General features: G+C 37.7%; 1 protein-coding gene across 1 annotated transcript in view; it reads right to left on the reverse strand.

Annotated features, from left to right (window-relative positions):
- The window catches only part of MCTP1 (multiple C2 and transmembrane domain containing 1), a gene marked incomplete at its 3' end in the record, with an annotated part of 214,444 nt that overhangs the window by 39,198 nt on the left and 151,074 nt on the right, over window positions 1–24,172 (reverse strand). The window contains exon 16 of the mRNA XM_084224913.1: window positions 10,551–10,670. Within this exon, the coding sequence (XP_084081039.1) occupies window positions 10,551–10,670 (120 nt within the window). The remainder of the gene's footprint in view (window positions 1–10,550; window positions 10,671–24,172) is intronic.

Below are 24,172 nucleotides of genomic sequence, written 5' to 3' on the forward strand. Positions count from 1 at the left end.
AGAAAAACCTACACAGAAGAGACTCTGATGTCTTTACATGTTAATAATACCAGGTATTTGCTGTACACTGAGATGTAAAATAAAGAAAGGGGGAAAAAAAAAAAAGGGCACTAACTCTGCAGATGACCATGATGACTGTTACCTTAATACTTCAACAATGCCCCTCATTAGAACTCTCTAAATCTGCTTAGATCTTACTTGATGTAGGGCTTCAAAGCTATGTAGTTTCCAATAAAAACAACCCAAAATATCTACATATGATCTCAAAGTATCTGCAGACATTTGTATATTCATACATAAGTATTAAAATTTTAAAAGACATCAAAAGTGAGGGTGAAATTTGGTTCCAAATTACATCTGAATGCATTTTAGATGTGCAATAAATGTGATCAGAATTATATTGTTCAGGACTGTTTGGATTTCATATTGTCCTGACATGAAATGTACGGTAAGTTTGTGAGCCATGCGTCTCAGCATACAGCCGTAAGTGTAATATAAAATTATGCAATTTGTATAGATTAAGAAGGATGCATAAAACCACTTGGGCATTTTCAGATAATTTGGTACTTAATTTGAAGGAAAGATATCCATTGTCCACAAGCCCACTACAGCAGCAGTTATGTGCTCATCTTCACAACATGACGTCTGCTTCTTTTATGGAATTGCCAAGGAGAAACTTTACAGAAGATAAGTCTTCATAAAAATGTCCAACTTTTATACCACATTTTAAAGGAAAATAAAAATAAAATTAACAGATTCTGATTTAGGAGTGCAGTATATCTGGATCCAACCAGATTTATACGTTTTCAGCTTAGAATAACTGAACTACTAGATGTGATAATTAGTGTGATAAGCTTCTCAGTAACATTGAATATATTGCACTACAGAAGACTGGAGAATAAAAAAAGCATTAGTACTTTTCTACTAAATTACTTTCTGGTTTTTGCATGGGCACTCAAATTATGCCTTCTAATAGAATGCATTTTGTTAGCTTATTCTGGGAAGGGCTCATAATGTAATTTAGTCTGATTCTTAATAGGAAATGAGACTACTATGGCTATCAGAGGCCTTTTGATGCATGCTGCTGATTACACAGAGTTCTGTAATGTCAACAACAGAATTTTTATTTACAGTACAATACATTTCTTGGAAACATGTTTCAGTAGTAAATACAGTTGATTATACAAGAACATGTAATCTTTTTGCTGTTGCCAGCTTGATACACCCTCAGTATTCAATTGCCAATGTAGTTAAGAGTAAGTAATTTTTAACATTACCATGGTACAAGTACTATAATATTTCTTTCAATATTTCATTCTAATTTATTTTAGCTTGCTTTTGTATTTACACAATGCACTGTGAACTGAATATTAGGTGTTTATTTGAAGTATGTCTCCATCTAAAGGCTTCAATATGTACTGTACACTTGAAATGTCAGATCTCACAGAATGCAGTTATTTTTAGTTCAGCAGAAAAAAATCAACTGCATTCTTTGCTTGGCTAAGTATCAGTGAAAGATTACTTTGCAGGACTATTAAAAATAACATCTTCACAAAATATTGTGAACTAGAATTCTTAGGCAAAACTTTATGATAAATTATCTTATAAAGAACACAATGTCTCATTATAGGTCTTCATTGTTATTATTATTTCTTTTCAAGTATATGTTTTCCAGATTCTAGTAGAACCAGATATGCTTCTGTTTTAAAATAGCATTTATCCAAGTTATATAAGTTTATGGGTGTGCCCCATTACACTCAGATTTGAAGCTGACTAACTTTTTGGTACAAAAAATTTATATTTCATATTTTAGGTGAAAATGTAGGTAATACACATACTGTAATTTCAGTTAGCTATTTTTTTGCCCTGGTATTTATATATTTCTGTAAAATATACTGTAAAATCCAAAAATCCTTAGTCTTGGCTCAATGAAAAAGCTAAAGTGCTGAAATAATAGAAAGCCAAACAAAAGTGAATAAAAATCTCACATTACTATGGGAATTCATTCTAGAAACTAAACTGATATTAGGTTACATAGTACATATTTACATTATAAATAATAGCCACTACAATCTGTCTAGGAATCTTGTTGCCATTTAAACCTCCAGGGAAATGCAAAAAAAAATTCATTATAACAGTCTCATACAGAAAATGCTTGCTCTGTGCTGTGAACTTCAATTTTATTTTAGATGCCAGAAATACTGAAAGACTGTGGAAATAAAAAGTGGCAAAATTTAAATTAAAAAACCAGCTGGTTTCTGACAGTGAAAAAAAGTCCAATTTTTAAAAGAATGCTGGAGATATTTAGAGCAGGGTTTTGGGTTTGGTCTTTTCTCTTCAGATTGCCAAAACAAGCCAAAGCTTTCCAATTCTGTAGTGCGTTTGGGTTTTGAAGCTGTTGCTGAGGTAAAAACAGGCATGTAAAGTTTTACCAAGGAGTTTACTATGTACTCTGCTACTGTGTGCAAACCTCTGGCACAGAAATTATGATTGCAGCGTGGCAAGTCTCTTTTATCTGTAGCCCTGACAGCCAGTTGGAGCACCATATTTTTCTGTTACGCTGCAGAAGAGAATTGCCTACCGCCCAATGTACATGTTTACATAGTGTACTGTGGGACTGTTGAATTTAATTGATGCACTATGCTTTTAAAATATTTATAGTACCAACATTTAGTTAAATAACCTTTATGTAAGATTTATGTTGATTTGTTCAAGTCTCATTTAATGCAAATTATGGAGAGGATGTTTCATAAAGATAATTCTCCACTTAAATACAGCAGGCCACCAAACATTATGATGCAATCTAGAGCAAATTTGTCCAGCTTCAGTGATTATGTGCAGTCATAAAAATTAGACTTGATCAACAAAATTTAAATGCATGATTAAGTTGACATTTTCATGTTTCTGTTCTGATATATTAAAAGAAAACCCACTGTGTCCCATTGTGGAGCACTACATTATATATTTATTTCTTGACTGTATGTATCACATAGGAAAAAACCTAAACATCTGTGTGGAGACAACAGTGATTCTTAGTGGACTACGTAATATTCAGGCACATTTTGCCAGTAGTCCTTGTTCTTCAACAGCACCCACCCTGCCCACACACACAGACTACAACTCATCTGCAAAAACCCTTCTAACTTATTTTATTGATAATGAATGAGGGCAAAGTTTATGATTAGTTAGGAGCTAGAAAATACAAGGTAAAATCAGTTCTGCATAACACTGAAAATAATTTTATAAAAACAATCACACTTTCCTTACTTTTAGAATCATAAATCTGGCTAGCTTCACACACATACTGTTCTGTGGCTAACCCTGAGTGCTCCCAGCAGCCCTCATGCTGGAGGGGTTTGTGGCTACTGCCATTGCTATCATACCAGAGGCAAAACTTCTCAGGAAAGTACAATCAGAAAGCTGACAAGATGTACTTGCTCACCTGACAGTGTCCTTTTGCATCTTGTGCAAATGACATACTCCAGACACTGTCTAGCCAGAATACAGAGCAATGACATTTGTTTTTTCCAATAATTCACAGCAAGAATTTAGTCTCCAATTAGAAATCTCTGCAGATCCCCTGGCAGAATAGAATTTCTGGACTTGAAGCTCAAAACCCCAAAGTACCACAATGGCAAGGGATCTGAAGCACTTGGTGTTCGTCCTGTATTCATCAGCACATGAAAGCCTTTGAATGTAAGGACCTTAAGGACTCAGTCTTTAACAACATAAAGTGAAGAAACAGGAAAAAATCAGGTTCCTGCTTTGTTAACTTACTTGGTAACTCAGTTTTCAACTTCTAGGAAAACAGCTGGTTAAAGTCAGGCACATTCCTGTTAGAGTTAATTTATGCAGTGAATGTACTGCAAAGTGGCAGTCTTAGCCCCAAACAGAAGCAGCAACAAATCCACCTGACAGTGCTCTGGCAGACCCCGTTGCCTGGCTCCTAGAACAAAGTGATAGGATTCTAATCAGAAAAGATCTCCTACATGCAGGTGAGTTGGGCTTATATGACCAACTCAAGCTCATTGTGCTGAACACCTTTTCTTGAGTGAAGAAAAAGAATTCACTGAGATGGATATATTCATAAGTATCATTCTTCCCATTTTCACTTTTTTTTTTTTAACTTGGCAATTTCCAGAACACACATGAAGATTTGAGTCATCATATTGGTGGACTACAGGAAAGTACCCAGAGAAAACTGCTTAAAATCTTAAAATAAAAGGCTGTCTTTAATAAAATTATTTTTCTTCTGTTCTCAAAATTTAATCCTAAACATGGCTAGTTCTAAGTTCTAATGGAAACATACACATATAAATCATCAAAGTCTATGTAGGAGAAAACCTACAATGAAATTAGAAGATGCCTTGTTGTCACTTTATATAATCCTTAAAAGATGTTTATATATATATATACACACTCTATTATGCAAATTAATAAAAATTGTGTATAACACATTAATTCCCAGCTGTTTAGCATAATTTGCTATGCAATGACATGTGCATCTCATAAATTAAAGAGGAAATTGGCTACTTAATATTTCCTTAAAGACTCTAAGTATTAACTATCAATGCAAGATGTGAAATGATCAAACCTCTTCTCCATGGGAATATATATGGCAGAAGAACATTCACAGGTACCTTCAAGAATGTGGACTATTTTTCTATTAAATGTTAAATTACTTTTTAAAAAATCCCTAACAAATAAAAGACCAAAAGAAGAGAAAGATTAGTATCTTCAGTTGAGAGAATATCAGAGTGGCAGAGGTTGGCAGGGCCATCCTCTCCTCCCTAACCAAGCAGACATCATCAAGCCCAACCTCCCTACTCAGACAAGGTCACCTCTGAGCACATTGCCCAAGACCATGTCCTGAAAGGTCTCGAATATCTCCACAGATGAACACTTCACAACCTGTCATGACAATCTGGCCATGGTTGTCACCACAGTCACAATGAAAGTGCTTTCTTGTGGTTAGATGAATTTTCATGGATTTTGGTTTGTGGCCATTGATACTGTCTAGTGATGAAGCACCAGTGAGAAGAGTCTGTGTCTCTCTCCCACTCCCTTCAGCCATTTATACACATCATCAAGAACCTGCCTCCATGCAGAACAGTGCCAACTTGTTCAGCTTCTCCTTATATGCCAGATGCTTTGATCCCCACATCATCTTCCCTTTGCTGGAATGAAAAGTAACTCCCACTCCTCACCTTCCCAGCCTGTGCTGACTAAAAAGCCAGAATACATACACTGCATAATGGACGTGGCAGCAATTTCATCACATCTCTGTGATTGTGAATGAATGTAGCTGCATGTGGACCTCTGAACTCCTGCTGGTTCCTATATTGTGCACACTTTTGTACGTAATGTGCACTTTAATATACTTCTCTCTGACATACTGAGTTCTCAGAGAGGGTGTGAGAGACTTTTCCAGAGCCATTTCCTTATTTGTGTGCCTATACCTTGCCTGGGGGGCACATCTGTCTTTTTGGATTGGTTTTGAGGGCTTCCTTGGCCATTCACCGTGAACCCTTTTCTTGCCAACTCACACCACCAATTTCACAACAGCACAAGGGGCAGTAGCTTCAAACTGACAGAAGGCAGGTTTAGATTAGATTTTGGGAAGAAATTCTTCATTGTGAGGGTAGGGAGGAACTGGAACAGGTTTCCTAGAGAAGCTATGGGTGCCCCATCCCTGGCAGAGTTCTAACACCAGGTTCGACAGGTCTTTGAGCAACCTGGCCGGGTGGAAGGTGTTGCTCTAAATCAAACTATTCTGTGATTCCTCACTTGGGTCACCATCACCTCCCTCCCCCATTTATTTTTAGTTCAATGCTTTCCTCATCAGGTTGGACAGCTTCTGGGAAAGATTTTGCCCCATGTGGTGAAGTGAATCTCTTCCTAGTAGTCTTCAATCCTCAAAAAGTATCCCCCAGTTGTAAAAACCAAGTCCCTGCTGTTAGTAAGAGCTGTGCAATAAGGTTGTTGTCCTTCCAGAGGTGTACAGTCCTCCACAGGCAGGATGGAGGAGAAAATTGCCTGCACTCCCCGTCTGCAACCTATTTGGTCATGGCAGAACAAGAACTTACAGTGTCACCAGAGGAGATCCAATGTGCCTGTTAAGCAGTTAAGCATTATAGACCAACAGCTGAGAGACTGTCACAGTTTGTCCTAATTGTGGTACCCAGGCTTATATACACATGGTAAAAATAATGATTCATGGCTATGCAAATTATGTTTAATCTCCATATGACACACTCCAACCATATGATCAACTGTTTCATCCCTGGGAAAGGGACAAGAGAAGCTGGATAGTGGGAACATTTTAAATCACTTTGAGAGATTATCTGACCATTCCTTAAGTTACGCAGCTCCAGCAGGCAGTTCAAACACACAGAACATAGCCTGAAGTAGAAAAGCACAAGTAACAAAAAATACCAAAACCAAAACCAACAAAAATTTTCCCCCCATTAACTCCATGCAGTTATAAATGACTGTGACTTTTGCTTAGAAATAGAAGATCCCAGACACCAGACAGGAGCACTACTGTTTTCTCCAAGTTGCAAAGGCAAGGGGCTTTTTTTGGTGTATTTGAAATCATCAAAGTATTAAACAGCTTTTTAAAAATATTGAAAATAAGCTTTTAAACCCAATATACATTCTGTTAGTTTGCAGTCTGTGACCATGCCATGCTCTATTATGTGTAGAGGCAGCACCTCTCCCCACCACACAAATCCAGTACAGGTGTCAAGAAGCAGCAGGGAGTGGTGACAGAAACTCAGCAGTTGATACCTACCCCACAGACAATGGGAAAAAGATGATGGAAGAAAGGCAGGAGAAGAAAAAGAATCTCAGCCTAGTAAGATTCAGTCAGTTCTAGTCTTGTGTTTTTAGGTGATCATGGTTTAACATAACAACAGCTGTGCTAAAAATAAATTATTTTTGAGGTCAGATACTCAGGAGTACAATTATAAGGAAGTGTAAGTATCTTTGGAGAAAGCAGCAGGAAGTACTTCAAGCGAAAAAGTTATTGCCAAATTCAGAAGGCCTTAAGAACACCATCTTAGTCATTTTTTTCTTGCTTAATACAGGGAGATTTTTACACGTGTCACATGAGTCAATGACAGAAATTCATTTGTTTTAGTTCAGTTCAGAACTATCCATGAAGTCTACATCTATCCACAGTCACTTACACCAATGTTTAATGCAAGAGTTCCTATTTCATGAGAGCATATCTTTCAGAAATACAACTAATCTTGATCAAAATGTACAAAAGATAGGGAACCCCATGCTTCTTTTGGAAATTTGCATCAGTGTTAGATTAAAACCACAATGATCATCAATCCTACAAGGAGTCCAACATTGAATCCATGGAGATATAGTATGCTGCTTCACCTCTGTTGGGCATTCCAATTGACTTATCTCCTACTAGGAAATACACTTGGGCCTCCCCCTTGCCCCAACATATTGCACCTTGAATTCAAGAAAAGACTTGCATGTATAACTTGTTAGGAGTTGTAATAAATGGCAAAATAACCATACTTGCATTCAAAAAAGAAACACAGGTTCATGTTATAATAGAAGTAGCCAGATCCTTTCTTGGCAGGTGAATTTCTCCATGAGGAAACAAGTTTCAAACTACTTCAGAAAAAACCTGATGCCCAAAAGGAAAAAGCAAATGGTACCTTATCTAGAGAGACGGTCAAACAAGGATGAGTTAAGGCTGGTCTGTCTGCCATATCGAGACAGAAACTCAGTGATCACTAATCATTGATCAGCAGAAGTGTGGTCCCTAGCACCTGAACTGATGAGACAATTGACAATTGATTTCTCAAAGAGATATTACAATGGAAATCAACTCCTCTGAGCTGCTTTGCATAGTCCCAAATTTAAGTATGTTCCATAGACATTAAACAAGTACAGACCTATACAATTTTTAACTATGGTTGTCTAATGTTAATCAGGTAACAAATACGTTTATCTTTGTGTCTTATCATTAGCCTTAGGATTTCAAAGTAACTTCTAAAGTTAGATGATATATCTAAGATAAATAGTAAATAGTTAATAATTTCATGGAGACACACAAGGAATTTCCGAAGACTTGTAGAGAGAAGCCAGATCACGTGAATGCTGAAACATTCTCTAGTCACTAGGAAGCCCTGCTTCATTAATTTAGATAAAACGTACACTCTGCATAGGAAAACACAGGTATTTAAATTACTCCTATTCTAATGATACTGAAGACTCATGAGTTAATTAGAAAGGCTAACAATAAATCTGCAAATTACTTCACTCAAGGCAAATGTTTAACATGATGATAACCAAACTTAAATAACTTAAATCATTATAAAAACAAAGCCATTAATGGCACAGATACTAAATGTTTGGGATCAACATGGTTGCTTGATATAGGCTGTATTAGCTTGGTATGAAGCACTCTCAGTAAGAGGAAACTTTTAGAATCAGCATTTGGTATTCTTAACTGAGAGTCCATCACTAGCTTCATTAGTTTGTTAGAAAAGTTACATGATCAGATAATCTTCCAAGGCAGGTGGTTATTTGAGAGAGAAATTAAATGTATTTGTATGCTCACAAATAAAATTTCTCCTTTCACCAGGGATTTCAGGTACTCATAAAATCTTCAGGTTGAGAAGCTTTAAGCATTTCAGGCATCAGGAGACAATGGGCTGTGTTTTAAGTATTGCATCTTTTAAATCTTGATCTTAGTCCTTTTCCATAAATGTAATCACATTTGGGATTAGGGAATACCTTTATCATTCCCACCCTTCTTTTTAGATGACCCTTGGAAGCATAACAGTCTTAGTGATGTAGACAGGTAATAACAGTGTTGGGATTAGAGCTGTATGGGTTCTAATAACTGCAGTTGCAATACATTTGGGGGATCATTCAGGCTGGAAGGGAATTCTAAACTCCTGCTCAAAGTGGGGTCAGCCATGAAGTCAGATCAGATTCCTCTGAGCTTTACTCAGTCAGGTCCTGGAAACTTCCTATAGTAACTGCAGTTTCCTAAGCAACCTCTTCTACTGCTAAACAATTCTCATGGCAAAAAAGGTTTTGTAGTCTGAACCTCTTTTGTTTCAAATGAAGCTTGTTGCCTCTTCCACCACAGATCACTTGTGCAGTCTAGCTCCATCATCTTGTTAACCTCCTTATAGGGCGTTCCAGTCACTAAAAGCCTTTTATTCACCTTTTATATCTTTCAAGTCCACTTACCTCAGCTTCTATTCAAGGGCTGGCTGATGAGGGCTTAAGCCCCTGATCATGTTGGTAGCCCTTCACTGAACTTGCTGAAGTCAATCAATGACTTTCTTGAACTGGCATGCCCCAAACTGGACACTATTCTAGATGCATTCTGGCAAGTGCTGAGAAGTGGAGATAACCACTTCCCTCAATCTACTGCCTGTGTTTCTGATCACCTTGCTGCCTTCTAAGACCCCTTAGGCCCAGTTCTGAGAGCTGTTTTCAGACAACGAATTTTCACTCTGTATCACTGCAACAGGTTATTTCTCCCCAAGAGCAGGATTCTTCCTTCTGAATTTCATGGGGCTCCTATCAGTTCATTTATCCAACCCACTTAGAACCCTTTGAGTGGCAGATCCAGAGTGTCAAATGGTCCCACGCACCTGATGTAACTCAAAAACTTGATGGGAGTGCACTATCATCTGTACGTCACTGGAAGAGATGTTAAACAGGACCTTGTACTGTGGTAGTCCACTTGTTACTGGCCTCCATTAATCACTGTCCTCAGAGACCAATTATCTAATCTGTTTTAGATTTTTCTCCTGCCCATTCAGTTATCCATTCAGATCATAAAGTAGACAACATGCTGCTTTTGGGATGCAAAAACTAGAACAAATATCGAATTCATAAGGCTCAGCAGTACGGCATGCAAAATCCTTTAACTGCCTGGATGCTAGAAAATTTGTACAGCATAGAATACAACTTCTGGTATACAACTTGTAGTTCTGAAAATCTAAACCATTTAAATATTATTAATAAATGCCAATTATTAGTAAATGTTTGCTACATTATATCCCAACTACATGTTAATCAAATGATGGCATTAAATGAGGAGAAGAAAATAAGAAAAGGCTAATGTTAAGCTCAATGAATATTAATGATGAATTGTGAAATACAGTACAATGTGATACATTCTGAAACTGTTAACAAACTGGAATAAATTTAATCTTTAAATTCAACATGTTAATAAAAAATGCAACCTAAGGACTTAGCCATATAAAATAATTTCAAAGAATTTGTCTTTTCCTCAACAATAAGCCTCTCTGCTCCCACACAAAACAGATTCTCTAGATAGTGCATGTTCTATTGTATTTTTACATGACATTTCAACAAAATCGGACTCACTTCTTGGGCAGCCAGAATAAAATTAAATTACAGGAGGGAAAATTGTCCATCGAACACAGTGAAGGGGGACATTTTGAAAAAGATATCGTATTTAAATCCAGTTTAAAAATTTTACCTAGTTAAAAAAAGAAAAGAACATTTATGCCCTTGAAGTAGAGAAGACTTACTGTATCGTGTTGCCTGTTATCTTTTCCTGATACGATCAAGAAGTAGTTCCATGCCAGCAGCAGCAACAAAGCCAGTGGTATCATGTAGAGCTCAAAGTTCCAGACCACAAAAAGAAAAAGCTAGAAGAGAGAGCAGGAAAAAAAGGGACTGAAATCAGCATTAAACTTGTACAGAGTTAAGACCAATAAATTGAAACAATTCTAAAGAAACCCATCTCTCACAGTGGAGTGTTGTTCAGCCACTTTGCTGACTCACACTTACCTCCACAATGCAACAACTACCCTTCCCAATCCTTCCTACCTTAATTCTTGGAAAAGAAAAATTGATGTACTGTCATCAAGAGGAATGTTGATTGCTCTCTCATAAAATAATGTTTTTGTGAATAATGCAAAAGAGCGTAAAAATAAGATTGCATTTTAAGAAAGGTTAGTCGCTTTCATGAATCATAGAAAGGCTTGGGTTGGAAGGGACCTTAAAGGCCACCTAGATCCACCCCCATCATCACAAGTAGGGACATCTTTCACTAGACCAGACTGCTCAGAGCCTTATCCAACCTGGCCTTGAACACTTCCAGAGATGGGCCATTCTCAACTTCTCTGGGCAACTTGTTCCAGTGCCACCATCCTCAACAATGAGGAATTTCTTCCTAATATCAAATTTAAACCTCTCCTCTTTCAGCTTAAAGCCATTACTCCTTGTTGTATCACTACATACCCTTGCAAAATGTCCCTCTCCATTTTTCTTGTAGGTCACAGGGATGTGATTAATTTAAAGAAGACCTCAACATGTTATTGAACCTGGTTATAGCTTTGAAACAACCCTGCAGCAGTGTAAATGTGGCACAAGAGTTGATTAAAGACTAATCTGCTTTATAGAAAAAAAAACATGCTCATTTTGTAGTAACGTCATACAAACAAGCAGAAGTAGCAATCAGAAGTCTTTTGCATGGAAAACTAGCAAGAAATCACAGTAAAAGCTAAAATAATATGATTATTTTAATGAAAGAATAGTAAAATAGAACTGACCACGGATTCATCAAAAATGGGTTTAAAAAGAATGCTGAGAAGCCACCTAAGTCCGCCACTTTCAAAAATTTGATTTATTGCAGTGTTAGCTCAAAACAGCTCAAGTGCTCTGTGACCAGGGGCTGCCAGAAGCCTGCTTGGGTTACATCTTCTAGAGATGTGTGCCTAAATAACTGGGGCTGGTCTTCAGCATGGCATCAGCTCGGTCATCCCACCACTGGAAAAACCCATCCCGCTGCCAGCTCCATATACCACTGTTTAGACATTGTTCCTTACCAATGCAGCTACAAAATTAATGGTTTACAGGAAAGAACTAAAAATAATTGGACTAAGGGCCAAACTAAAACCATTTCTACCTCCAATTTTCCCTATCAATGAAGCCCCTTTTTATTTAAGCTAACTGTAGCCACAACTGGTGTTTGTTTTCTTCAACAAAAAACAAAGCAATGAAACACAACAACAGCAACAAAAAAAGTGAAAGCAAATCATACTATGTACTAGAGCTGGATAAACATCCAGAAATCTTGATAGCCTTTTCATCCAAATAGTAAAGCTTTTGAATATTATTACTTTTAATATCATCTAAAAGGATTGAAGGTGTTGTGCTACAGAACTCGCAAACCTAAAGCAATGCCAATACCTAGGTAAACCAAAACAGAGCTCATTTTCCCAAATTAGCCATCAAGATGTATATAAAGATCAGTAAGAATAAAGTGCAGATTTTAATAGTCTTCTGCTATATTTTTGTTTGGAGTTAGAACAAAATGCTCTTATCAAATACAAGCACCCATGCAGAAAGCAAAAAATAGGCCTACATCTTAGGTAATCTTTCTCAACATCAAGTGACTTAGCTCACCCCCAGACTTTCTACCCCTCTTTACTCTGTATATGCAAGCCTATGAAACTGCAAGACAAACATGATAATTGCTAAAAGAACTGAAAAACAGTGTTTGTGATACAAAACCAAGGATATTGGCATTTCTAGAAGTTTTTTGTTTGAAAGAAAAATGGTTTTTTAAGGTTGTTTAGTTTAAAAGGAAATCTGTTAGACATGGTAATGCATAAGAAGCTGTGTTGATTTCAGCTAACATAGAGTTAATTTCTGCCTAGTAGCTGTTTCGGATTCATAATGGTGCTGATAACACACTGATGTTTTAGGTTTTTTTGCTAGGTTGTGTTTATCCAAAGTCAAGGGCCTTTTTTCAAATTGCCTCAAGCTCTGCCAGTGGAAAGTATTCAAAATAAACTGGATGGGAGCACAGCTAGCAGAGATGACTGGAACAGACCAAAGGGGTATTTCCACACCACAGAGCATCGTGCTTAGGATATAAACCAGGGGGACTTACTCAGAAGGGTGGGTGATCTGGTTTCAGGAAGAGGGGTCTGGCAAGGGTTAGTAGGTGAGAAACTGCATTGCATTGTTTTGTTTGGGTTTTTTTTTCATTTCAATTTTATTACCACTTTTATGTCCATTTATTATGGCATTTCACTTTACTTTCAATTATTAAACTGTTCTTATCTCAACACAGAAAATTTAGTTCAATTCTCTTCCTTTACTTCAATTCCCCCACCAACATGTGGGGGAAGAGAGGAGAGGCTTGAGCAAGTGGCTGTAGGCTTAAAACCACAACAGAAGCAAGCAATATCTCATCTCCTTCAAGAACTGCTCTATGACCTTGCTGACTATAAGAGAGTGGCAAATTAGATGTAACCAACTTACAACAAATTTGGTGTTTCAAAAGAAAAGCAAAACATCCTTGCATGCTTTAACCCCAGAAATACCCTGAGTCAATGGATGCACACTGAAGGGTGTTCTGGAAGCCAGCATAAAGCACGAAGTATCAGAAAAGTAAATATTAGAGATTACCTGTTGAGAAAAGGCAACATATACAGTCTTTATCAGGGCCCCAGCTGAACTTTGGTCAAAAAGTGGTTAAGAAATGAAGTACTCTTTAAACACTCCCTGGCCCCAGAGGAGAAAGGCCAACGATCTACATACAATCTCAGGAGACACGGATCTGAGTCTGAGGAACATGGTCATCATGGTACTCTGTACTCCAGAATATTGATGAATTCAAACACTTCTCACTTGAAGTTTCTAAAGGCCAAATGACCTTAAAGGGCATTAATTCCTTACAGTACAGCCATTAAAACATATTAAGACTATCTTTTTTACAAACTGTACGGACATGCCATTCAAAATGTGGATATTACACCTGTCATCTCCTGAAGATGATTTTGCTGACCTGCCACCTTAATTTCCATCTAGTCTGGCTGAATTTTAACCAGTTCCTCCTTTCAGGCAACTGTCTCAGCCAGGCACTACACAAACATTGCAACACAAATGAAATGTGTGCTGCATGAGACCAGCACAGTTATCGCCCTCTGACCTAAATGGCCTCATTATTCTTCCCAGACAAGAAATGCACTCATGAAATGTGTATGAGAGAAAACAAGCAGATTTCCAGTATCAGACAAAACTTTTAAGTCAACATGAGCAAATCCAAAATCTGGTGCAGAACAGCAAGAAAACTCCAGGACACAGTTCTTATGGATGAAAGGCCTGATAGTGGAGGTGAAAGAGAAGAAGGAAGTGATACTACAAACCTTCATGAGAGGTCGAGAAATAAACCAAAATTCCATGAAGCAAGTATAGGCCAATAAGTCCCAAACCAAACCAGAACAGCTAACAAATAAGTATGAAAGAACACTTCTGAGAGTTGTCCATGTCTTTAAAGCATCAGGTGGACTGTATCTGACATGATACTTTCCAAGAAAATAATGGCCGTGTGTAAAAAAAGGATGCTCATCACTACTGAAACAAGCTAACTACTTTAAGAGATGAGTGTGAGTCTCAAAGGTTACAGTTTAATACAACTGCCATTTCCGATACAGAAGAATATAAGGAAGAGCTTTTTTCATCTCTCCCATGAGATCAAAGTTTTCAGAGTCACAGGCACGAACTGGTCATTTTCAGTTTATACTCATTGTGAGAGACACATGCATTAAATCATCATTCAGAGAGACATATGACACTATCCCTAGTGTACAACACTTCAAAAATTAAGTTAGGATATTGAATATCCTATTCTTTTGCAAACTACAGTATATTTTAAAAAGAAATCTTATCCAAAATTATTAACACTTCCTACTGTTCAGAAAAAAAGCCTGCCCTTTCAGACTAGCAGCTGTGGATCATTAGCTTTCCAGTGATGATATCTGTTTGATGAGTATTTTTCTTTCTAATTAAGAGATGAGATTCTCTATTTGACTATCTTCTGACAGAAGTGAAGAGAAAGATTTCTGCCTATGTGGAAAGGCCATATTCTACAGAACAATTATTTGAGATCTCTTTTTATCTACCCCTACCCAACCTCTCTTCCTTTTTAACAAAATCCTGTTTGCACCCACTTCACAGCATTAACCCCCGTTTTTCTCAACTTTTCTCCTTTCTTCCTTTTGCTTCTGTTTTGACTGCTAGCAGGGAAGAGCATGTAAAAAAAAAGGCATCCCCACAGGGGACACTGACCTCAGGTATAGAAGAGACCAGAGGACATGTTGAAGAAGGGCTGCAAAGCTGCTGTTTGAAAGCTTTATGACAAAACTAGAAAATGTTAATTCCACAGAAATGCCCGAGTTCAGTGGACCAGATATCGGCACTGGTAGCACCCAGAGCCATGAAATGAAATGTAATGTGTTGGGAGTAAAGCAAAACACAGACATCCCCACTACCGTTGTTTCACACAGGGCACAAGATGCATGCTGCAGTCTCCTTCTCAAATTGTGGCTTTCCCTGATCATTTTCACAGACATCTTTACAGCCTTATTTACATATTATCTATATCCTTGCCTTATATTTATAACCAATCTCTTGATTACTCTGGAAACACAAAAGTTGGCTGCCAACACAAAAGTTGTGCTAACATTTTGGCACAATCACAAGCAGACAATGTCTACAGCTCCAAATACTGCACTCCAATCACAGGATCTTCCATTTACCATTTAAGCTTAAAATGACAATTTTATTACCTGAGGCTTTGTCCCTTGATGTATTCTCACAGGACTAGAAAGAATGAGACAGAACCCATATATCTGCTTGATACAGACTGTGTATCAAGGACTGCAGGTTTTAAGGTTCCTGGTGTTTTATACTATGAAACACTGGCAACTACTTTGTATTGTACTTTGGAGAGATACTAGCTTCTTCCATTATGAAAGTAGTCAGTTCTAGCAATCACAACTCCTCTGATCTTGTACAATACTTTTATAAAAAAATTAGAAAAGAATCATTTCTTTTAGCTGCAATAGATCTTAAATACACTACCATTAATGTAAACACTTATAGGAATCCACTCCAAATGCAGTGCCTTCATTCAGATAAGTCTGGAAGAAATATGCCTTTCAAACCTACTCTAAAGCATACTCCAGCAGTTTTTCTTATCAGTCTTGCAATTTTAGTCCAATTACCTGAGTGCTAGGAGGAGGTGCAGTATGAAAAACTGGAGTCAGAAAACATCATCTGTTATTCTGTTCTTCTGTACACATAAAAAATTAACTTGAAAATAATAAAAGCATGCAACATGTAAAAAAATACAGAAAAAAACCAATAAAATTCCACTTGGTTTATTTTGACAAATTTCAGTTCAACTTTGGATTAGTTTTGGTTCTCTTTTTTAAATGCCTGAGGTCTTGGGAGTCTGAGAAATGTATAATAATTAGTATTTTTTATTCTCTAAGATCTTTTCCTTTATCTCAGAAACTAACATGGATTTGAGTTCTTTCTCTTTGTTGGAATTAGAAGAACTGAGTTCACTTTAGATTTAGTTCACTGAGTTAAATTTAGATTTTTATTAGCATTCTTTCTATTTGTTTCATGTAGAAAGAGAAAAAAGAGATACATTCATGACAAATAAAACAAGAACTTAACAGAATAGATGAAGAATTAATTATTGCCAGTCCAAATGGGGCTTTTGATGTATTTTGATGTATTGAAATCTATATATTAGCACTAGCTAGAGCACTTGGGTCCTGCATCTAGAAAAACATACCAAAAGAAAATTTCATTAAATGATGGCATTAGATGAGGAGAAAAAAATAAAAAAAGGCTAAAGTTAAGCTCAATAAATATTAATGATGAATTGTGAAAGACATTAAAATGTGAGACATTTCAAAATCATTTTCCAGAAGTACCACAGTCTTTACTTTGAGAATATCAACAACTTCAAGACTGCAAAACTCAGAGCATGAATGAAGTGCCACTTTAAACAGCACATGGATTACAGATATAAAATTTATACTGCTGTAACCAGTTGCTATTGTATCTACTAACTAAAGTTAGGTGGAAATAAAAATTATACTACCCAAAATATTTTTAAAATGTGGAATCTCTTGAGTCATTTCCCCCCCTTCATTTAAGAGTTTCTGAGCTGCATTATTACATCTGGATAGTTAGTATCCAGGATAAAATTTAAGGGCAAAATATAGTTCACTAAGGGAATTTCCATACACACAGCCTTCTGCCGTTCACAGATCATTTCAAGACGGATTTTTTGTCAGACTGCTAAAATGCTGACAAACTATGAGAAATTCCTATGAGCACTGACACCTGGCATCAATGACCAACTAGGGCACATCTAAGACTGAGGCTATTAGGATCACTGAACCTCCATCCCATCTTACTACCACATATTCTGAACAATACCCAACTGTTCACTGAATGGCCCATGTTTTGTCCAAGTGACATTACTGAAAAAACTGATCTACATATTATTTTCCAAGTAAAAAAGTGCTTTTGATGTCCCTAGATTGATTTTCAGAGAATCACAGAATGGTTAAGTCTGGAAGGGACCACACTAGGTCATCTGGTCCAACCTCCCTACTCATGTAGGGTCATCCCAGAGCATGTGGCACAGAACCGTGTCCAAACAGATCCTGAATATCTCCAGTGAGAGGGAGAATCACTTCAGAAGAAAAATCTAAGGTGTTGACTTTGTGAGAAGTGTAAAATCACAACATGGATCATGCTAGATAAGTACAGCTATTTATGCACAATAGATTGATGATCTTAAGAACTCTGTACAGTTTTAAATTGTGTTGTGCTGAAAAAGATCGCATGCAACCAGGGAACTACATATTCACATCTATCTTCCTTCATTATGTTGGCATTTTATCACTTTACCTGGGCATCAATTTTCTGTCATCCACATCTTGCAATTCAATTTGAAAAATGTAATTTCTTCAGACAATCCAGGAACAAAATGTTATCATTGCCCCCTTCCTTTCTTACTGCCTGATGAGAAGCTGATGGGCTTTGAAACTGCCTCCTGTTCTCCCAAAATCCTGAAGATTGTAAAATTAAATTTCTCATCAAAAGTTATTAACCTGGGTACAGAGAAAAAATATTTGGTACCTTCTTCAGCTTAATTAAACTTCACTGTACATCTGCCAGAGTTCAGACAACATACATACTCCCCAAACACCTGTATGGAAGTTGTCAGAAATACGGTTTTCTGTACATCACATACTGCATCAGATTAACTTTTTCTTAAGCTGCTCCCTCACTTATATTCTATCCACTTTTGCAGATGAAGGAAGATCATTTAACATTTTAAGAAAACACTATAAAAAGGTTTAATAGGGTAGAAATAGTCACCATTACCTAAATACTGGAAAATACAAAACTTGCAGACTTACTTTTTCCAAAGCAAAATAGAAAATACATTTTTTAATGAAAAGTAAGTCTCTTACATTAAAAATTGTGAATGTGAACGACATAAACTTCACAAATGCTTAAATTGTGCTCGTATTCATTGGTATGTCAGAAAACCTAAATAAGCCCTCCTCACTATTCATTCATAAATAACCACCACCAAAATAAAAGGACCATTAGGACCAAAGGATATTAGGAAGCACAACCTTTGATAAAGTTAAGTCCTTTGGTTGTGGAAAAATTGACACTTTACCAAGTGTCAGAGTGAAAGCAACAGCAAAAAAAATTTAAACTGCATGAATGAAGACTAAAACCACATAGCTAAAGGTGTTAAAGCAGACTGTGATTTCCAGCAATAAAATGCAAAAATACTGGGTTTTTTGCTACTACCAGTAGCCTGGCTTCCCTATGGAGAGACAGTGCCATAAGCTGAAGTCTCATTTCACAGACTGGAACTGTAATGTCCTTATTATATTGAAGAAACTCTGACCAAGTAGGTCTAATTATTAAATTATTTCAACTTTTCAAGACCATCAGTCAACTTCAGTGAGTTCACCAGGCTGATTTTCATACTCATGATTTATGACCTGCTTCATCATGTTGTTTTGTGATGTCTGGAGTATTGGTTGAGTACAACTGTATAATAGCAAATAAATAAAAAGCATAGGATTTGTTTCTCTATTGCTGACCAGCTTCAAAGTACATAACCTGCAATTTGTTCACACAGTGTAGGAAAATGTTTTTCTACCTTTTAATGTACTTATTTGTAAATAAATTTTAATTAAGAAATTCATTTCAGTAATTGATTTCAGCTAGCTTGCCATTCATTGTAACTTGATCTCCCAGTCCATATTGTACTTTTAAAAAAATTCTCCTTCATTGATCTCAAGACTTTGTGTCCAAAACTTCAGTTCTCAGAGTTTGCAGATGTATGTGTCTCCTATAGCATCATGTATACATGTTTGCAGATGTATGTGTGCGCTCTGTCCTCAATAGCTATGCAAGCCTGTTCCTATTCACAACTCTAATGTTAATCCAGGGCTGACGTTACCAACTCTTTCTAGTCTATTTACAGTCTTTTTCTCTATGAACATCCTGTAGCTTTCCACCCTCAATGATTTGTTTGAAATAACTTTGATGCCAGAGATATCTACATGTTAGCATGTAGGCTATGTGTTTTTCTTCAGCATTTACCAAGTCTTTAAATTTCCTTGTGCAGAGTACAATTGTAGGTTGCAGAAATGAGAACTTAGCAGAAAATAACAGTTTAGATCACAGAGTGAAGCAGCTCCAGGTGTTTGAACAACCTGAATCCTGTACTTATAAGTCTGTCCCCAGGCTGATGTCAGTGAGACGAGCAAGTATTTTTTGTTCTCTAGTAGGATAGCTGCAATTATATTCTGCAACGCTTTCTTTAAACAAAATGCAAAACAAAACTCTCCAAGGTCATTTTTAGCTGGCAATTTTTTACAATAGACTAGAGCAGGTCCCAAGAAAGCTAAAGTATATTCACATACTTCTGTATAAAAGTTAACAAATTGCACTATAAAGAACACAATGACTTCTGCTATCAGCATAAACAGTGCAAACTCCAAATATTTCAATGAGATAAAGAGAAGGCAGAAGTTAGAATGCAGTTCATGAATATGTACGTCTGTACATTTTTGTCCCTTTTTATTGTAAAACACAGCACAAAGGAGTGGGAGGACATCTATTAACAGTCACTTCACAATTTGGTAGAATCAGCTATGAATTATTAAACAAATGTAATTTATAACATAACTAGTATATTTACTAGCATATCACCACTCAGTCTCTGGTTGAGTTTACTTCTTCATGCCTTAGCTAAACTTCTCTGTTCTGCTCTGCTCGGGTGCATTTGAGAAATCACATCAGACTCATACAGCCTTTCCTGCAAGAGCAATGTCCTGAACTGCTAGGAGTTGTACAAGAAATGAAGTCAGTTACCTGGTAAACTTTTCACACCTTACACTGTCTGATGCACTTTCAGTTGCCAAAAAAGTTTCTCTCAATGTGTACATAACTGACCTGTTTAACGAGGGCAAGTACAAAACTGACATCTTGGAAAAACCAGAAGTGCTTCATGGGAAAAGAAAAAAAAAGGAATATCAGAAGTAGATTTACCAAACAAAACTGAATTATTGTGTGAATTCATACAAAAAACTACAGAAAGCCCCCTTACATTTTGGTTAAAGTTAAGTAACCTTTCATATAAGGTGCTGGAAAAACACAAGAGAGATGAAGGCTGAAAGAGAAGTAAAGGTGAACAATATTCAGAAGCTCACATTTTTGAATCACATACTTTTAAGCAACAGCAAGTTCTGTGGGCAGCAGTAAGTTGGATAGGGCATCACCTATCCAAAACACAAAAAAAACTATACCATGTAATTAAACAGCCTGCAAACATTTTTTGTATTTTTAAATCTGATTTTAAGGTTCATTCTTGTAAGATATATTGAGAAATCATTTTTAAAATCTATAACATGCAATGTAATTTTTCAAAACAAATAAATTCAACAACAAAAAAATCTTTTCTTTCTTATGATCCTAGAAACTGTCTTCTGCTGCTTTCATTGAGTGATGTTTCAGCAGGGAGAATTATATTTTCATGCTATTGAATACACCAGTTGTTTGTCTGTAATGAATTTAATTATATCTATATTTTTACATACTACATTAAATCATATTTAGCACAGAAATCTGTGTCCTGGCAACTATCCTATTGTTTGTATAGTTCATCTTTCCAGTCCGCAAATGCTAGAACCTAGGCTATATTCCTCTCTCTGTATTTGCAGGAAGTAGTGTTGTAGATTCCAAATATATGATTTTTCGTAGAATCTACCTCACCTTTCAGTAGTTTTTTGTTTCAGCAGAATTACATTTCATTTATTTAGATGATTGCCACTCCAACATATTTAGCCATACTTTAACATAGAAATGTTCCAGAGCTCTAAAAAGCTTTTTTTGAGCCAGGACCATCATCAGTAACATTTACTAACCAGGGAAGAAGAGCAGTATATTTTATAGAAGCTTACTTCAATGCACATCCATAAAATGTGAATAGGGAAATGCGGAGTATTGTACTGCTACTTAGAGAATAGTTTATCATCATTAATAGCCAGTTATATATTCTCAACTTTGTTTGGTTTTGTTTGTTTGTTTTTGGTTTGGGTTTTTTTTTGTTTGGGTATTTTTTTTTTTTTTTTGGGTTGATTTTTTTTGGGGAGAGTGGGGTGCTGTATATAATAACATCGTAATGAGATCACAATCAGTGTTTAAAAAAATGCAAATTTTGTATGTGTGTTTAAACTTGCTACATATGGCAGGAAGCAGAGTTCCACTTTAAAGGACCAAACTCTGGAAACAGGTATTTCAAAAATTTAAATGAGCAGGGCCCAAGACTTGGAATTATAGGCATATGGCTTCAGTACAAGTGTCAAGATCTTTCAATCAAACCAAAACAGCCAAATATTCTATTAGAGAATAGCCTATTCTACTAGAGATCTCATTATTAAGTCATCTACAACTTAAAAGAGATTTTTTTCAATTGTATACAAGATTTAATGCATTCATTAATCATAAAAAGTCTTTGAAACGCAACAAGACACTGTCCTTAGGGCAAAGCAGTACAGTTTGTAGCTCAAACCCTGAATCACTAACACTGATTTATGCACATGTGAAAAACCTCTCTACTCACTATTGTGCTTCTAGCAAGCCCAAATAAAAATGACACTTAAAATTTGAGATGGAGGCTTGATCTTATGATTCTCATAGTCACAGTGGATGAGGTATGTACAGCATAATTACTAACCTTGTACTTTTTATTAAAGATAGAGCAGTCTTGAGGTTTTAGCAGACTTTAGCAGTCTTTTCAATGTCACTCCTCCTTCCACAATTCCCCAGTACTTCCCTTCCACCTGAGCTTTGGGTGACACCAAGGAGAGAAAGGCAGGAGTAACTTCACCTGGGTTTTAATAAATCTGTAAAGTCCTGTGGAACTGACCTGTCACACTGAAGCAGATTGATGATTTGTGAGCAGACCTGGACTCTTCAGAGCTGCAGCTCATGTCTACCACTCGAGGTAACTCTCTCAAAATGGCACTGCTTGGCCAATGTCTTCACAACAGCATCTGGAGAGGGGGATAAATGTTTTGCTGATGCTCAAGAAAGCTTTTCCAAGACTCAGGAATCTACCTGTTCTCTAAACAAGTGTCTTCCAGCAGGTATAGACTCCTCTACCCCTCTGCTCACTCTCACCAGACCTCTGATCAGCTGTGATAGACATCCTTCCCTTATGCCCTCAAAGATGACAGAGTCTAGCCTTTGACCAAAACCACCATGTCAGCTAAACCATAGCACTGCCAGGTCCAGCCTTTTTTGAATACATCCAGGGATGGTGACTCCATCCTTTCACTAGGCAGCCTGTTCCACTGCCTGACCATTCCTTCAGAAAAGAAATTCTTCCTAATGTTCAGCTGAACCTTCCCTGACACAGCTTGAGGCCATTTGCTCTCATCCTGTCACTAACTGACTGTGAAAAGAGACCAACCCCATCTTGCTACACCCTCCTTTCAGGCAGTTGTAGAGAGTGACAATGTCTCCCCGAGCCTCCTTTTCTCCAGGCTAAACAACCCCGGCTCCCTCAGCTGCCCCTCATATGGCCCTACTCTCCACCCTTCACCAGATCTGTTGTCCTCCTTGAAGTGGAGGGCACATTCCCACAGCTCCAAGTCCTTCTTGAGTGGAGGGCCCAGAACTGAACACAGGACTTGAGCTGGGGAATCACCACTGCACAGGGGGACAATCGCTGCCCTGGCCCCGCTGGCCACACTATTTCTGATAAAGACCAGGATGCCATTGGCCTTCTTGGCCACCCGCGCACACTCTGGCTCATGTGCAGCCAGCTGCCAATCACCATCCCCAGGTCCTTTCCTCCCGAGCCACCCTCCAGCCACTCTTCCCCCAGCCTGCAGCACTGCACGGGGTCGATGTGGTGGCCTTATTGAACCTCACAGCACCGGCCTCGGCCCCGTGACCCGGCCCGTCCAGATCACTCTGCAGAGGCTGCCTGTGCTCCGGCAGATCAACACTCCTGCCCGGCTTAGTGCTGCCTGCAAACTTACTGAGGGTGCACTCAATCCCTTCATCCACACCAGCAATAAAGACACCAAGCAGGACTGGGCCCAGTACTGAGCCTTGGGGATTCCCAGTAGTGACTGACCACCAACTGCAGCACCATTCACCCCCACGCTCTGGGCCCAGCCTCCCAGCCAGTTCTTAACCCAGTGAAGTGTGCACTTGCCCAAGCCACAGGCTGCCAGCTTGCCTTAGTTTAATACAGTTCTACAAAAGAGTGACTCAAAAGTGAGTCACTCTTTAGTTTTAACCACTCCCCTTTCATCAATAAGGAAAAATGAATGTGGGAAGGTCTAAGTGAGAAAATAAAAGCTTATTCAAAAGAAAAACAGCAACAACCAAGATACTATTTTTTGTCCAAAACAAATCAACATTGCTGGGACACTGGATGAAACCTCCCAGCTGCTGCAACACTGACCACCCACAGGGGCTGGAACTCACAGAGAGATAGATGGTCAAGCTTCCCAGCACAGCACAGCAGCTGCAGGCAGCGGCTAGAACTCGTGCAGCGGGTTTGATCTCTCCTGGCCTGGTGTGCCAGCTGCAGAGAAAGGTATTGTGAGATTCCAAAGCCCCAGGAGAACAAAAGAAAACTACCTTGCCAAATAGCACAGCACAAAGCAGCATCAGCAAAAAGCTGTTGCAAAATTCACTGTGGAGAAGTTTTGCATTGCAAAATGTAGCTTCTTGGTTGCAACTCAGAGATCTGCCCCATGCCAACCACTAGATA

The sequence above is a fragment of the Fringilla coelebs genome (assembly GCF_963513975.1).
Source record: "Fringilla coelebs genome assembly, chromosome: Z".
Lineage (NCBI taxonomy): Eukaryota > Metazoa > Chordata > Aves > Passeriformes > Fringillidae > Fringilla > Fringilla coelebs.